Raw genomic sequence first — 18,166 nt, 5'->3', positions numbered from 1 at the left:
TGAAGTTGATGAAATCTGTGTGCCTATAAATTGTATTTGTTGTGAGGGGAAGAGTACTGATTTTTCATAACGTATGAGAAACCCCAACTTCTGCAGACATAGTATAGTTTATTCATTTGGTGCTACTATTAGCTAGTCATCCAGGTAGGGGAACAGCCATATCCCTGAGTGACAAATGTGGCAAAGCCACTAAATATTTTGTGAAGACTCAAGGCAGAGGATAGTCCAAATGAGAGGACCTTCTTTGGTAGTGGAGGTGAGCCACTCAGAAGCAGAGGTAATGCCAACAGGAGAGGTGGATTAGGATGAGAGTATATGCTTATTTTAGTTGAGTGGCCTCTTCCAGGTGGTGCATTTGAGTACAATTTCATGTTCTTTGCTTTTTTCATTGTAGACTCGACTACAATGGAATTGTACCTGCCCAATTCCTGGGGAGGTTTTTAGTTTAAACTTTTAAGTCCACTTTCCTAGCTGTGGTGAATTCTGAATAAGGAGTCTCCCATTTTTTCAGAAGGAGAGTGTCCAATATCTCATGGGATGGTATAATGGAAGGTTCTGCAGGAATATCTAGAAGCTTTAGCAGACCTATAACTTCTGCTCTAGGATTCTGCCCCTTTCTGATCTCTAATTTCAGAGCAGAGCCCAATTTCTTCACAAACTTGGCATAATTAGGTTTTCTGGAGATGTATTTTCCGGTGGTTCTTTAGGGGGATCAGATGGCAGCTCCATGGAACTATTGAGGAATTCCCCTGGGGAGGCATCCGAAGGTAAAAAAAAAAAAAAAAAGGCAGCAGGGAGGCAGGTGGTGAATGCTCCCCCAGACTTAGAGGAAGTGGCAGATCCTCTGGTAAGTGAACGTCAAGACAAAGATAGAAGTAGTGCTGGCACTTCTGGCATTACCTTCTTGGGAAGAAGAACTGGGTAGGCTGACAGAAAAGATGATGGGATTTGAGGAAATAAAGTTAGTGAAAAAAGCCCAGTTTCCATAATTTGTTCCACAGCCTGATGTGAGCAGCAGAATAGGTGATGGCGGCAGAACATCTTCCTCAGGCACTAAAACCTGATTTGCATCTAACTCCAGAATTGAAATTGGTATGACAGAAGAAACTGAGTCCAGGATTTGTAGACTGAAACCTTTCTGCCACATGGTAGACAGTAACATGGGTTGTGACACCGTGGCTGGTAGAGGGTAGACAGGTAGTCCTGATGGATACGTAGGTATGGGCATCTTAGGTGGTGGAATGGCTGCCCTTAAGTTGTCCTTTTCAAATCCCTGTCTAAGAGAGAAGAACTTGCTCAGGATGGAAACCTTAGGGAGTGAGATTTGGATCTTTCGCTACTCAGTTGGCTAGATTTGTGATTTTTTCGATGGGTTTTCTTGGCCAGTTCTTCTGCGGTTTGGGCTGATGGAAGTGCAAGCACTGAAGATGAGTCATGCCTGGAAGAGGAGCTGTGCGTTTGTGAAGAACCTTGAGCTGTTGATGCATCATGTATGGCTCAGGCGCTATGTACCAATGCACCATATGCAATAACTGTGCCAGGCTTCTTTGGTGCGCTGTGTGCAGACGGTGCACCAAGCGGCGATGCACCATGTGTTTTTCTTTGGCATTCTTATGGGCTCCCAGACTTGTGGAAGGGTGCTTAGATAAGGCCTTTTGCACTGACTTTTCTGAGGATGGCCCTTTGGTCTCTACACGGCACTTCTTAAAGTCTGGCCATGGAGTAGTGAAATGTGGCGTTCACCACTGGTGTTTGGGCATTGCTCAAAGATCTACCTGTAAGTTAACAGATGGGCTATTTTTTCTTTCCTCTGGCATTGAGCCCTTGGGGACATGCGGCTGCAGTCCCGGTAATTTGGTTGGTCGTGGTCTGGGATCAAGCAGATATAACAAGCAACGTGACCATTTGTAATGGACATATGTCCATAGGTACAATATTTAAAACCTGCTGTAGGGCATGAATCCATTGTGCACTGTTTTTTTTTGGGGGGTTTTTTTAATAAAAAGAATATGAGTTCAGTGAAGTACAGAGAATCTCCTGCATCCATTTGAAGCATGGATTAAAAAAAAAGAAAATTGAAAAAAAGTTCTTGAACAGTCATTCACGTAAGAGGTCCCACACATACTCAGAAAACTCACATACTCAGAAAACTCCACAACATGCTGCCCTATATCACCCATGAAATATGGCTAATAGAAAATGAAAACAGTGACATACAACACTAGCACAAGTGAAAGATTTAATTCTAATTCATCTTGCCTCCCACTTGGCATGTTTGAACCAACCAGCAAATCCATTATCAATATTTACAGACAAGAAGCCCTACATGCAGGCAAACTAATGCTGCTGTGCAGTAAACCACCAATTTTATTATTCAATGCTAAAAATGACAAAATGACTACTACGCAAAAAAAATTTTAAAGCAATAATTCTGTTACAGCAACATGGTATACCAACTATATTGACAAAGTGGGAAATAAAAAGTCACTGCCAACTGTTTTCTGTATATCAAAGTTAAACAATGGAGGGACCAGGAAAAAATAGAAATACATTCTTGAACTTGGTTAGAAGAGGTGGAGCTAGATTCTAAATTTCATGTAACCTGAGTCAGGGAATCCTCACTGTGTAATCCCTCTTCTCTGTTACTAGGTCCCTATTATTTGAAGTTAAGGATTCCCAGGCCATTGTACAAAGATATTTCCTCCAATTTTTTAGGGTTCTCATGTATGGCACCTGAATCTTACTAAAGCTTGAACTGACCCTTCTGCTTCTCTCATTTGGTTTCTCTATGGTATCAGATAGGAACCTCCCTTTCTCTCCTCTGTATACCAGATAGATAAGGGTGCCACTATTTCTCTCCTCATACACTGGGTACCAGATAGGTATCCTGTCCTCAGCAAACAGTTTGGTTGTAGACAGTGTTTCTCTTTCTACAGAGGGGAACTAGGTGAAACGTTTCAGATCCCTTAAAAATAGGAAAGGAAGTGGAAAAAGCTTCCTTTCAAATGAAGTTAAAAACGCAAACTGGTACTTCTCAAAAGAAATATATATAAATTAAAATTTCGTTCAAATCTCTGAAAATCCTTATTTCATTGATTTGTGTCTGAAGTTTTCTCCAAACAGAAAAATACACACACTCCTCTCCCTTGAATTTTCAAAACAAAAAGCCACAACTCCTCTAGGGGTTGCTGTACATTACTAAGATAGTAAACCATTCCAGCAGCCTCACATGGATGGCACAGATGGTATGTTTCCTCTCTCCTTATCTAACTGCATAGCCCTTCTCCAACCCAGTCTTAAAATCAAAAAGATGCTACAGGACAAACCTACCAAAACTACTGTCACGGTAGGAATATTTATCTAAACAATGAGCTGTAAATGTGTGGACTGCACTCTACCTCACAGAATTGCAAATCTCTCCATGGATGCTAATCTCAGGTAGTCCATCCAGAATCCAACCTGCCTGAGCATAACAGAAGGAAATGCAATCTGCTAACCAATTAGAAAGGGTGCACTTAGCAACAGTAATTACAGGTCTGTCGGGTCAAAAGAAAAAGCTAGGAGAACTTTCTAACAGCTTAAGTCCATTCCAGATAAGACTTAAGCCACTTGTGCAATCCAACCTGTGCAATGCTTGTTCACTGTTGTGGCAATGCAGCCTGGGGGAAAATGTTGGAAAGATGATTGACTGGTTATAGGTGGGGGTCCAACACTACAGATGTGCATGGAGAACCATCCTATTAAAACAAAAACTTTATTTAAAGTGGATAAGTTACTAGGGCCTGGAGCTCAGGCACTGCATGTCCACCACAAAAACTTGTAAGGGACTTCAGCTCAAGAGGGGGGCTTTCCAGTCTTTTGCATTGAGTGTCACATGTATGATTTTTTTACCTGCGGGTGAGAGATTGTATGTGTGCACTCTGTGCAAAGAGCTCCTGGCTCTCAGGGAACGAGTTCGATCTCTGGAGGCTAGAGTAGCAGACTTGGAGGAGCTAAGGCAGACAGAAAGGTACATTGATGAGACCTTCAGGGACATAGTAGCCAAGTCCCAAATCCAGTCTGGCAGCCCCAGTGCTGCCTTGGATCAGAAAGGTCTCCCAGTAGGAGAACATCGCCCCGGTTTAGCAGAAAGTGATCCTGTAGCAAGGACCTGCTCTCCAGGTGATGTATTGTCCTCTCACACTTAGGGCATCCCAACAGAGAGGTTCCAATAAAGCAAACGTAGTCCATATGCCTATATGTAAAAAATCACCGAAGCTAATGATTTCCAAATTATCCCTAATAACTGAAAAGCAGGTTAATAAAAACAAAAACCACACTTTGAAATGTCTGTATGCCATTGCCAGAAGTCTAAGAAATAAGATGGGAGAGTTAGTGTACAGCAATAAATGATGAGATTGACATAATTGGCATCACAGAGACTTGGTGGAAGGAGGATAACCAATGAGACAGTGCTATATCAGGGTATAAATTATATCACAATGATAGGGAGGATCAACTTGGTGGAGGTGTGGCACTTTATGTCCAGGAGGGTAGAGAGTCCAACAGGATAAAGATCATACAAGAGAGTAAATGCTCAGTAGAATCTATATGGGTAGAAATCCCATGTGTGTTGGGTAAGAGTTTAGTGATAGGAGTATATTACATAAGTAAAAAAAATGGTTTATATTATTACTTTCTACTGCTATTTAAAATAATCACTGTTTGCCTCAGATATTCAGTTACATTTGTTTTAGCAGGTACGACTATCAGAATACTTACAAATATTTTTTTTTCAAAGTCTTTTCTCTACCAGTCTTGATAAATTACATTCCCTTGCTCCTTCTCCTAAATCCCAGCTAAACAATTTCTTTCATTTTTCTTTTGCTACAGAAGAAATCAAACATAAGGTGCTGTGGCTTGGCTGCCAAAAAGGTTCCAGTCTATTTCCAAGACCTAGATCCTAGGCTTACAAATTAGCTTTAAAGCCTAGGGACAAATGCTTTTTGACTTTCATTGACAGCAGTTCAGTAAAGGAATACCCAGAAATCTGTGCTGTTATGCTTAGGTTTGCCAGCCCACATGGGTGTACACATACAGACACACTCACCTGCAGAAGGAGCGGAAGAGACAGCAGGGGGAGTTGGAGCTGTGAAGCCATCAGCAAGAGGCTGGGCTCCTGGAGGAGCAGCATCTGGGGTGGTGGTAGAGGAGGGTGCAGTAGCAGGAGGGAGAGGGGCAGGGGCAGGTGTGGAGGCAGTAGGAATAGGAGGAGTGCCAGCTGAGCCAGCAGGGGCTATGCAAAGAGAGGAGGAAGAGGCGAAGTTAATAAGGAGATCATGTTAGCTGGGGACAAGAAAAAGCTTTCAGCATACTGAGGTGTTAGATATTACATGCTTCTAGATTCATCAGCCCCTGATTAATATAGTAAAAGGAATACTTCTGCAATCACAGTAAAAAAAAAAAAAAAAAAAAAAAAAAAAATAGATTCTTAAATCTTTCCTTCTGATTATCTGATACTAAGAAGGCCTCAATGAGCAACCTGCACATTTTAGTTATCATTCAAGATACCTGCTCCTTATTTCACAAGATTGCCTAGACAGCATTTAACCGTAATGGCTTTTTTCATATAAAGTAAACAAAAAGCATCTCTTGCATTAAGCACTGTATAAATTGAAAACAAAAAAAGACCTTAAGATAACTAAAAACTACTTTTTAAAAGTGGAGGTTTCTTATGACCATTATGGCTTCAAGGGCACTGTAACAAAGATAAGTTGGGGTTTTTTTCGATTCAAATATTTTGGTTAGGATCCAAGTCCAGGCTCTGACTTATTTGACCTTTTGGCTAAGATTATCTACGCCTGGGGGAATTCTGCATACTATGCAATGCAGAATTTGCGCAGAATTCACTTCTGATCACACAATTTCCTGATGCAGCAATGCCCCAAAAACAACGTTGCTCCAGTAGTATCCATAAAGAGTAAGGGGCTCGCAGGAGTGTGGCAATCTGCACAGCCAGGCTCCATGAGCCCACTGAAAGACTCCACGCAGGCCCAGAACAGAAGCCTTCCTCATGCACAGGGCAGGCTCACCAGAGCAAGGCAGTGTGATGGGCCGGGTTATGCCAACCCACTCATCTATGATAAAGATGGCTATGAGTCTTGCAGTTGTGCTGGTCTATGTTTTGTTGCCAACTTCCTTTCATTGTCATTATTCATATCCAGGGTCTGTTGATAACTAATGAGCAGGGATCCCCGAACAGGAGAGACACTTGTTCAGGCCTGCAAGAGCATGGCTATGTGAAGTGCAGTCCCTGTGAGCCTATGAGAAGAAAGGGCCATCCAGGACAGCTGTCATCTGAAGAGCAAGCCCCGTCAACCTGCAGGAAGGACTGGTGGAGTGACATCTGACTCCAGCAGAGCCAGGCTGATAACACAAGGAAAAGAAGCCAAAGCAGGAAAGCACAGGCCAGGAAGCTACACTGCCCAGCAAGAAGGTCCTCATTCTACAGCCAGACCACTTATTTGTACTGCACAGCAGCCAGCTTGCTGTCACCTGGCTCCCATCGCTGCTGGGATTCTTTTCATGGAGTATCAGATTATTCAGATCTATCTAGACCTGTGAGGTATTTTTTGAACCCAGGTGGCTCATGCTCACCACCTGATTAAGAGATAAGGTAGCCAGGGCTAGCATAGCAGTTTAACTCCTTCCTCTTCAGGAATGCTAGTGGTTGAAGTACTCTACTGAATTTCAAGATTCCAGGCAGCATAGTTTTAACCAGAGAGACGGAACTTGTTTGATGAATCTGATCAAGTTCTTTGAGTGAGTGGCCAGAGAATTAAATAAGGGGAGAGCGCTAGATGTAGTGCACTTTGCTTTCACAGTAAGGCCCTTGACAGAGTTCCAGATAGGTAACTTATAAATAAACTGAGTACCCTTAGTATGGGCCCTAAAGTGACTTACTGGGTGAGAAACTAGTGAGTGAGAAGCAACAGTAGTGGTAAATGGAGTTCACTCTAAGGAGGCGTTACTAGCAGTGTACCACAAGGAATTGGTTTCTTGGACTGGCTCTTTTCAATATTTTCTAAGTGGATGTCATTAAAAGATTATCAGGAAAGGATGGCCTTAGAGACGATAAGGCCATTACGGAAAGATTAAACAATTTCTTTGCTTCCGTGTTTACTGAAGAGGATGTTGAGGAGATACCCGTTCCGGAGAAGGTTTTCATGGGTAATGATTCAGATGGACTGAACCAAATCACGGTGAACCTAGACGATGTGGTAGACTGATTAACAAACTGAAGGAGTAATAAATCACCTGGACTAGATGGATACACCCCAGGGTTCCGAAGGAACTAAAAAATGAAATTTCAGATCTATTACTAAAAATTTGTAAGCTATCATTAAAATCATCCATTGTACCTGAAGACTGGCGGATAGCAAATGTAACCCCCAATATTTAAAAAGGGCTCATGGGGTGATCCGGGAAACTACAGACCAGTTAGCCTGACTTCAGTGCCAGGAAAAATAGCGGAAAGTGTTCTAAATATCAAAATCACAGAACATATAGAAAGACATGGTTTAATGGAACAAAGTCAGCATGGCTTTACCCAAGGCAAATCTTGCCTCACAAATCTGCTTCATTTTTTTGAAGGGGTTAATAAACATGTGGATAAAGGTGAACTGGGAGATGTAGTATTTGGATTTTCAGAAGGCATTTGACAAAGTCCCTCATGAGAGACTTCTAGGAAAAATAAAAAGTCATGGGATAGGTGGCGATGTCCTTTCGTGGATTACAAACTGATTAAAAGACAGGAAACAGAGTAGGATTAAATGGACAATTTTCTCAGTGGAGGGGAGTGGGCAGTGGAATGCCTCAGGGATCTGTACTGGGACCCACGCTTTTCAATGTATTTATAAATGATCTGGAAAGGAATACGACAAGTGAGGTAATCAAATTTGCAGATACAAATTTATTCAGAGTAGTTAAATCACAAGCAAACTGTGAAAATTGCAGGAAGACCTTGTGAGACTGGAAGATTGGGCAGATGAAATTTAATATGGATAAGTGCAAGGTGATGCATATAGGGAAAAATAACCCATGCTATAGTTACACAATGTTATGTTCTATATTAGGAGCTACCACCCAAGAAAGATCTAGGCATCATAGTGCATAACACATTTAAATCGTCGGTTCAGTGTGCTGCTGCGGCAATCAAAAAAGCAAATAGAATGTTGGGAATTATTAGGAAGGGAATGGCGAATAAAATGGAAAATGTCAATGCCTCTGTATCACTCCATGGTGAGACCGCAACCTTGAATACTGTGTACAATTCTGGTTGCTGCATCTCAAAAAAGATATAATTGCAATGTAGAAGGTACAGAGAAGGGTGACCAAAATGATAAAGGGGATGGAACAGCTCCCCTATGAGGAAAGACTGTTCAGCTTGGAGAAGAGACGGCTGAGGGGGAATATGATAGAGGTGTTTAAAATCATGCGAGGTCTAGAACGGGTAAATGTGAAACAGTTATTCTTTCAGATAATAGAAGGACTAGGGGGTACTCCATGAAGTTAGCATGTGGCACATTTAAAACTGATGGGAGAAAATTCTCTTTCACTCAATGCACAATTAAACTCTGGAATTTGTTGCCAAGGGATGTGGTTAGTGCAGCTGGTTTTAAAAAAGAATTGGATAAGTTCTTGGAGAAGTCCATTACCTGCTATTAAGTTGACTTAGAAAATAGCCACTGCTATTACTAGCATCAGTAACATGGGATAGACAGTTTTTGGGTACTTGCCAGGTTCTTATGGCCTGGATTGGCCACTGCTGGAAACAGGATGCTGGGCTTGATGGACGCTTGGTCTGACCTAGTATGGCATGTTCTTATGTCTTTATGCAGATACCAAAATCTGCACCACAGTAGACACCCAGGAAGGTGTAGAAACCACAAGCAGGGATCTAGCTAAGCTTGAGGAATTGTCCATAATCTGGCAGCTAACATTTACGATTGCAAAAACCCAAGGCAACAGTAGAGTATTCGGGGTGAAATTCTTCTAAGCATGAATTTGGGGGTGATCTTAAGATGGCCAAACAAGTGATTAAGGTAACAGCCCTTGTATAAATCCCTGGTGAGATCATTTGGAATATTGGTAGAATTCTGGAATAGATACCTTTAAAAGGATATATACCAGACAGAGTCTGTCCCAAAGGTGTCTGCTAAATTTCAGTGGTCTTCATTCTAAAGCAGTGGTCCCCAAACCTGTCCTGGAGGGCCACCAGCCAGTCTGGTTTTTGGGATATCCTCAATGAATATGCATGAGAGAAAATTTGCATGCACTGCCTTCATAACATGCACATTTTCTCTCATGCATGTTCGTTGTGGATATCCCAAAAACCCGACTGGCTGGTGGCCCTCCAGGACAGGTTTGGGGACCACTGTTCTAAAGTATGGGGACAGGACTTAAAGATTTAAATATACATGCTCTAGAGGAAAGGCGTTATAGAGAAGATATGATACAGATATTTAAAATATTCCAAGGTGATAAGGAAGGCAGGCTTCTCAACAGCAAAGTGGCTCTGGAATAAAGAATCATGGGACCAGGGTGAGAAGGAGTAATCTAAGGAAAATATCTCTTTATATAAAAAGGGTGGCGAATGCATGGAAATGTGTTCCAGTGGAGCAGGGGTGACAAGGACAGTATCCAAATTTAAGAAAGCATGGAATAAGCACAGGATATCTGAGGGAGTAGCAGGAATTGTAGAGCTAAGTAGCTAATGTGGATGGGGAGACAAGATAGGCCTTACGGTCTTTTTCTACCATCATGCTTGTGTGTCTCTGACAGAAGACCCTCAAGAATACAAAGGTGGAGAAGACCAGTGGTGGCTAGTGGAGGTTAGCTACCCTGTGAATGAGCAAGTGTAACATGCTGGTTCAGAATATGCTGCGGTCAAGAACGCGGACTGCTGAAAAAGAAAGAAATTGAATGGAGCCGTGAGAGAGTTTGGTTACCGCAGTGGAATTGAAGTTTTTGCGCTGTTGAAGAACCCTTTTGGATGAGCCGTTTGCCCCTGAAGCAGGACCCAGTGTGGTCCGAAACACGATTGTGTCGTCTCTAAAAGTAGAGTGTTGGCATTTCTTAACTTCTGTTTCTCTCAGTTCATGGATGCACTGCTGTAGCATTTTACTAGTAATGACCTCGGTTGGGTCTAAAAAATGATAAAACTAAAAATTGACATTTGATTAATAAAGTAATTGGACCATTTCACCCAAGTATGAGTTTGAATGATTGACAAACTCATCGAGTTTAGAGGTCCTACAAAAAAATTTTTGGAGATTGTTCATAAGGCTCACGATTTGTATTGCATATAAAATTGTACCAGTTCCATTGAATTTAATGTGTGTTCAGAATCTGCTGTGTCATTTGGTTTAATCAGCATACTCCCCGATTCTGGCTTTTGGTATGCACTTTGGGCATGTTCCTGTACTGCATGCAAGGGAAAGACTTGAGCCATTTCCATGTTCTCCAAGAGGTGTATTTTACTGCTCATCCTTGCTTTTGTTGTTTACATAATTATTTCTTCTTTGTATTCCACCTATGCTTTGTTCAAGACTTTTAAGTGTAATGAACTCCTTCGTATCCAAATTTTCTCGTCTCCTCCCCCCACTTCCACTAAGCTAGTGTCCTGCACACCAGACATGCCCAGCAGTGGAGAGATACTTGCAGCACCTGATGTTTGCTCTGGAGGGAAAGAGATATACCCTATTTGGAGATGTAGCTGTATTTGCTGCTCTGTCTGTGAGGTATCTGGGAGTAACTGTTCCTTTTTCTCTTTCAGCCTCACTCGATTATGCTCATACTTCACCTCTGGGAACAAATGGGAAATCAGATCCTTCATCCCCCTCTTAGGAAGACTCACAAAGGTTTTTGCTCTCTCTCTAGGAAGGGGTAACAAAACGTAACCCCAATATTCCCCATTAAAAATGGTAATAAAGAAGGATTACGTTAGGCTTTTGGTGTCCTTGCTGGACTGTTCTCCTGACTGCCTGTGATTCTATTTGGGCTCTTGTGAATCTCTTTGCAAAGAGTATAAAAGCAGTCCAAGCAGCTGCCCAGTATTCCTTTTCAAGAAAGGAGATATTTGGAAAAACCTGCTATTTGGCTACTATTTGTTTCCTGAAGACCAAAAATGCCATGGTGAATCAAGATTGTAAAACTCTCTGGAACTGGATCCTTGTAATCATATTATCTATCTTTCACAGCACTATATATAATTGCTCTGCATACTACTGTAATGATTATAATATACTCCTTTTACTCTATGAACCAGGACAGAATTTAAAAGAAAAAGTGTAATAATTCACCAATCTAGGAAAAACAGATGGCAGAAGAATGTTAAAGAATTATTCTTGTGTATCAAATTCCTGTTTTACAGAGGAAGCAACTTATAATACAACAGATTTAGAAAACTAAAATGGGAAAGCCATCTTAGGTAATACTTTATGCACAACTCCTTTACATTTTTTAAACATTTTATTTCCTTCAAATAATCAGTACAGAGTACATTAACAAAATATTAACAAAACAGACTTCTGAAAGGTTAAGTAAAAACTATGATCTTCACCTAATAAAAATGTTTCAGCCACAGCAGAAAAGGGGAGAAAGAAAAAAAAAGGCACCATTGTGTTTTAAATTATTCTGATGAAACCCAAAAGGCAGTGGTTTTCTAAACAGTTACAGAGAATCTGCAACAGATTTCGTTTCCAGGGTAAACAGACATGACAATCTATTACAGCATACAGATACTCATTGTGGATACAGTGTAAATCAGAGCTAGGAGCAGCTCTCAAGGTCCAGATCGGAAAACCACTGCTATAAGGCAACAAGTGAATACACTACTGAGGCTTGAAAAATATTTTTATTTAGGAAAAGTCTTGGTGCATTGATTGTACAGCGATAGAGCACAAATTATTGAAAAAAAAAAGACATTTCTCATTTCAGTGGTAGTAAAGAAAAAACCAACAAATATTTAATAGAGGCAGTGAATCTCAAAAATAAAAAATATATATGTGGCCTTCTTTATGCTAGAGAAGATGAAAGCAGATAGGCATAGTTTTTCAGTCTATGCAGCAATAAAATACTCTTCAGATGTTTGCTAAGATGTTCCTTAGCTGTTCACAGGATTTCTAACATAACAGCAGTCACATTACTTCACTGCAAATCTTTAAGATAGTGTGGAAGACAAACTGATTTCTATATCATGTGATTTTTTTGTGTAGTAAATGCATTTGATACACATTGCTTCCCAAGTCCTTAAAATTTGAAATCTCAATAAATCAATGTGTTGAAACAACTAAAAAGATCTGGACTTTGTTTACCTGGATAAACACTAGGAGGAGATGGGGTAGGAACAGCAATGGGAACACCAACACTACCGCTTCCACTGTTCTCTCGGCTGCTGCTTCGGCTACTTGGATGACTTCCACCACTGCTCCCGCTGCTACTAAAATAATTGGGGAGGGAAAGCAAGGCATGTAATACTTTCAAACCTGATAAATAGCACTCAGATGTAAGACTTTGTTGATTTCCTTTGGGAATACTCAAAGCAACTCAAGCCAGAAAATAATTTTTACAAATGTTTGTGTATTGTGGTGGGACCAGTCATAACACCCATGGTGACTGCTTGCTTTATGCACCTCGGGTCACTTATAATCAAAGTCCTGCTATGTCACTAATCTTTTTTTTTTTTTTTTTTAATTTTTGAAAAAATGAAAGAACCTTACTCCCTTCTATTCTTAACTTTAACTGGCAAAGTTCAAGTTGACTTCATGTTATGGAGCTCCACATCATTTTGACTCAACATTTGGGGTAATTATACTTTCAACCTGATCAGGAATACCTTTACCAAGCTTACATGTTAAATTGGTAACAATGGAAAAATAGACTGTGGCTTTTATGCTTCCTGCAATGTTCTCTGAAATCTGTGGCTAGTCAGTCAGCTTAGTCAACTGGCCACTCATTCCGCCATTACCATCATCAGCACAGGAACAATCACCGTGCCTTAGATTCTTACTCCACTTTAGCAACGGCACTATGCCATCATGCGAGGAAGAGTGGCACCAACCAGGAATGATGGACGGCACTAGATGCCACCAATTGTCATGAATCTTTCAGCAGGGCACCATGAATCAGAGGGTTAAATTAGTGCCCTACAAGAGATGCAACTGCTCTGTGCCCCCTTTCCAGGGAATGAGGGAGAATTTATTTCATATATAGATAAAAGATCTCTTTCTATATATATATATATATATATATATATATATATATATATATATATGTAAGCTAGTAAAAAGCTGGGTGCATTTTTTCAGTCTATCATTGTTTTTGGATACCTTTAATACAAAAAAAAATTTGATTAAAGAATATGGTGAGAGCAAGAACCAAGGAGGCATACATCTTGCCATTAATATTTAGCCTCTTTTCTAGCAAAGTATGCACAGTTTATCATTCTGCACTGTACTCTTTTTAAAAAGGTACCATTTCCTTCATTTTAACATAGTAAAAATGCCATTGTTTGACTATTTTAAGCAAATTTCCTCAACTTCCAATTTGCTGTAGAGTACTTGAGAATATGGTAGTTTTAAAGTATGAACAAACTGACACTTTGTGTAACGTTAAACGCTAAGCATTCGTGGGCCTGCATTTCAGGAAGAGTATGATGCAAACCAAGGCCCTATGGAACTAACAATTCAATCCCTTAACTTTATGTGATGTGCAAAGCTACAAAAAAAAAAAAAGAAAAGAAAATTGCTTTATTACCTGACATTCAGGGACTGTATTTTTAGAGCACTTTCTAAGCCCTAGTGGTCCACTGTCAGAATAACTTGTGCAACATGACAGATCAATGGCTTGTTATAAAAAATGCTATAAAACCCCCACTTTCAAAACTAAAGCCAAACAGGAATTGATATTTTCTCCTTTAATTTACATAAGCACAAACTTACCACAAAACCTCAAAGAATACAAGAAAAGAAATAAAGCTAATTTGTGGCAATAACAGTATTTACATGCCCACAACTGGGGGTGGGGAGAAGGGGGAAGGAATCAGTATAAAACCTGGGAACATAGTATAAAATAAAAATAATAAATTTCATGAGGCAAATATGCCCTACTAACCCCTAAAAACATAAGACATGCAATGCTAGGTGAGACCAAAGTTCCACTGAGCCCAGCATCCGGTCTCCGACAGCAGCCAATCCAGGTCGCTAGGAGGTACCCAGCAGATCTCAAAGACACCCCCAATTCCTTCTCCACTCCTGGGGAAACCTACCGTTTATCCCCAAGTCCATTTATGTACTTTTCCTCGCCTTTTAAATCCAGCTATACTAGATGCCGTGACTGCAATTTAATTGTCCCATAATCCTAGTCCTATTCCCTATTTACCTTTCCACCCTACTCCTGATTCTATAACCCTCATATTCCTCTCAGTGTCTTCTCCAAGCTGAAGGGAACCTAACCTGTGTGGCTTTCTTCATAAGCGAGCTGTTCCATACCCTTCTCTGTACCTTTTCTAGTTCTGCTGTGCCTTTCTTGAGATGGGGGCAGGAAGAACTGCACACAGTACTCAAGGTGCAGTCACAACCTAGATTTATACAGAGGCATTGATATTCTTTTTAATTTCCATTTTTTTCTGAATGTTTCCTAACATTCTATTTGCTTTTTTGAGCAGTCACATGCAGAGCTGAGGACTTCAACATATTGTCCATAATGATTTCAAGGGGTTTTTTTTCCTAATATGGAACCCAATATTGTATACTTTTGGTTAGGATTATTTTTCCCTATGTACGTTAACTGTGCACTTTCCACCTTTCAAATGCCTAGTTCCTCAAACTTGCAAGGTCCTACTGCAGTACCTCAGCTTGTGTTTAATTAATCTGAATATTTTGTCTCATCTGCAAATACAATTGCTTCACTTGTTGCTCCCTTTTCCAGATCATTAATGAATAAGTTAAACACTGGTCCCAGTACTGATCCCTGGGGCACACCACTATTTACTGGTCTCCACTGGGAACACTAACCATTTAGTCCTATTCTATTGCCTATGTTTTTTTTAATCAGTTACCAATCCACCATAAGACATCTTCTCCTATTGCATGACTTTTCAGTTTCCTGAGGAATCTCCAAGACTTTAGCACTTACCTTCTGAAAATCCAAATACACTATGATTCAGCTCACCTACAGCCACATGCTTATTTGCACCTTCAAAAAGTTCTAATAAGTTAGAAGTGAGGCAGGACATCCCATCGCTCAATTCATGCTTGCTCTTCCCTATTAAGCCATGTTTAGCCACATGACCAGTCATTTTGTTCTTAATAGCTTTCATCATTTTACCCAGCACTGGCATCTGGCTCACCTGTCTGTAGTTAGTTGGGTCACCACCCAATTTTGAAAATTGACAAGTTTTCTACTCGCCAGGTCTCAGGTATAGAGGCAGATCTGAATGATAAATTACAGATTATAGTAGCAAACCTGAAATGTCATATTTGAGTTTCTAGAACTCTGAAGTGAATACCATCAGACCCAGTGATGCTAGTTTGTTAACTTGCTCAAGCACCTCAGATTCACACTGATTTGATTCTTCTGAATGATCACCTATAAAGAATAGTTCAAGCGTGTGTTTCTCCCAACATCCTCCTCAGTAAAGACTGAAGCAAAATTCGTTTACTTTTTCTGCCGTGGCCTTATCCTCTGAATACCCCTTTTACTCCACCAGCCCCCTAACTTTTAGTCATCTCATGGCCCAAATGATTTCCATCGCAGGATTCTTGTTTTCAAGGCACTTGAAAAAGTTATTAGCTTTTGCCTCTTTGGAAAGTTTTTCCTCGAATTCCCTCTTTGCCTGCTTTAATTAAATCATTAACTCCAGCACTACCTTCCTCTTCAAACCTGAGAGCAGGAGTTCTAGATACCCATGAATTTCGTAGCATCAATGAAAAACCTTAATTGAACAGATTCAAAGAATACAAGTTTAACATCCGACTATAATCAGCAAACATCTGCAAAGAAAAAGTTATACCAACAGCTATTGCCTCTTGGCACATACTCAAATGTCTTCCAACAGTCTTGTGTAGATTTATACAAGTCTGGGAAAATCCATACTTTGTGCCCCATAAATAAAGCCTGTGTATTCCAGAAATACAAGTGCAGAATTGATCTTGAGGGAAAAAGAAGGTAATGAGAAACATAATTCTCTAGTTCTTCTCTCTTTAGTAACCCAGACAGATTCAAAGTGTCAACAGATTGACTTGCCTTGCCATCTCCTGAAGTCTCCGCTCTTCCCCCTCGTAGGGAAGAGAAAAGGCCTTGCTAATGGGAAGAACTGCTTCTTTAGGAATTTTTAGAACTTCCTGCAGATAAGGTCTTAAAGAAATCCACTGAAAAATAGGGGTAAACTTGGGGAAAACTCAAAACACACAAATTCAAATGTCTTAGTCTTCCCTAAATTTTCAGTTTTGCAATGAGTAGTAATTTTATCTTGAACAAGGATCGTCCAAACCGAGGACAGTTAGGTAGTACAAAGGTTCCAACTTCTTAGCATTCTCTGTGATCTGATGGTATATATCCGTAGTATTTACTGCTAAAGAAGCAGCAACAGATTGTTCCAGTGTAGCTAGGACAACCCAAATGCTCTCCATTGTGATAGGAACCCTCAAAGGGGGGGGGGGGGGGGAACCTTCTATTCGAAGACATTATTGCAGTCACAATTTCAATAAGGGCAGAAACAAGGTCATCAACTCCTTCACTCTGCAGGGTCTTTTGCCTTCCTTGGGATATCAACCTTGCTCTTCTCACTAGCTGCAAGGTCTGTTGCTCCAGTAATATCTGCTCTCCGTGCACAGCCAAAACACACCAATATGACCCCAGCAACTGCTGCACTCCCAGAATGCACGTCAACGAGTTTAACATCAGTCTCTCTGTTACAAGCGCTGGAGCAGGAGGAATGCGTCTGTCAGGCCTTAGCCACAGCATCTCTACATTTGTGTCTGTGCTCTACTACTCCCAAAGTATCAGCAGCAACAGATCAATCTGTCAAAATTTCAGGTAGGCATTGGAGCTCTGCCACAATTGAGGGGTCGCTGGCTGAGAAAGCTGTTGTCCCCAGATCCACCAATTTTCTTTTGCCAATGATTGTAAAAGGCTGCAATTGGAGGGAATGCCTCAATGTTCTCTGCAAGTTGCATCTTGGTTCTAAAAATCTAGAAACTAAGAATACAGAAGGGAAGCGCAGACACTTGGTGCTAAAGAGGAAAAATCATACCTTGCTTTTAAATGAAAGCATGTAAGAGGTTATAAAAATACGAATAGTTATTGCTGAAGGGGGGGGAGGGGAGAGTATGAACCCACATTGTCTATATATTCTGTTTGCTCTCTCTTGCTTTAAATAGTCTCCCTTCAGTTAAGATTTATGACTATGCTACATTTCAAGAACAATTTTCAGCCCAATATCTCAAATTGCTGTTCAAACACTACTTTCAGCACACTACTACATCCCACCTTCATACTCTGAGTTATTTATTTGGACTGTACTTGGAAAATAAAATTGTTGCGTCAAATGCATTTCACATCTAAGCAAAGAATACCTGTATGTGCGATTCCTCTGGTTGACGGATGCTGTTCTCACAGGGCTCTGCTGCTGGGAAGGAGCCATATTACGTGTAGGACTCGGTACATAGTCATTTGGTACCACAGGGGGTCGTACCGGTTCTAGTGTGCGATAGGGAGAATGTCGCCTACATAAAACAAATGAATTCTAATGAAACAATACTAACATATGTACAGTCAAAATGTAGGCTTTTTTCTAACAGAAAATAAGTAGAAAAACTCAAACAGCTCCAAGTCAAATTAAACTATTTTGTTTTGTTTCTTTTGAGGAAAGTATGATTTTGCATACACTAAGTCTGATTTTAATAGCCTATATAAACTCATTTACAAAACACAAAATTTATGTAATTTGGAAAACAAGAAACAGCTGCCATGGTTACAGATAGGATACATGTTTAATTTGTGTTTTAAAGAAATTTCATGCATTAGTTTGGCAATATAGAGCCACATTAGTAGGATCAAGTGAGCATGCAGGGGAAGAGAAAGGGAAATACCTGACAGACTCATCATATGTACATAATTCCAG

At 40.4% G+C, this 18,166-nt stretch overlaps 1 protein-coding gene across 1 annotated transcript in view; it reads right to left on the bottom strand.

The window, feature by feature from the left end:
- Positions 1-18,166, bottom strand: part of ABI2 (abl interactor 2) — a 290,182-nt gene that overhangs the window by 77,771 nt on the left and 194,245 nt on the right. Inside the window, 3 exon segments of the mRNA XM_029606307.1 lie at positions 5,090-5,275; positions 12,357-12,481; positions 17,619-17,768. Coding sequence (XP_029462167.1) covers positions 5,090-5,275; positions 12,357-12,481; positions 17,619-17,768 — 461 coding nt within the window.

The sequence above is a fragment of the Rhinatrema bivittatum genome, chromosome 6 (assembly GCF_901001135.1).
Source record: "Rhinatrema bivittatum chromosome 6, aRhiBiv1.1, whole genome shotgun sequence".
NCBI lineage: Eukaryota > Metazoa > Chordata > Amphibia > Gymnophiona > Rhinatrematidae > Rhinatrema > Rhinatrema bivittatum.
The sequence above is the reverse complement of the archived record's forward strand: the minus strand, read 5'-3'. Positions and strand labels throughout refer to the sequence as shown.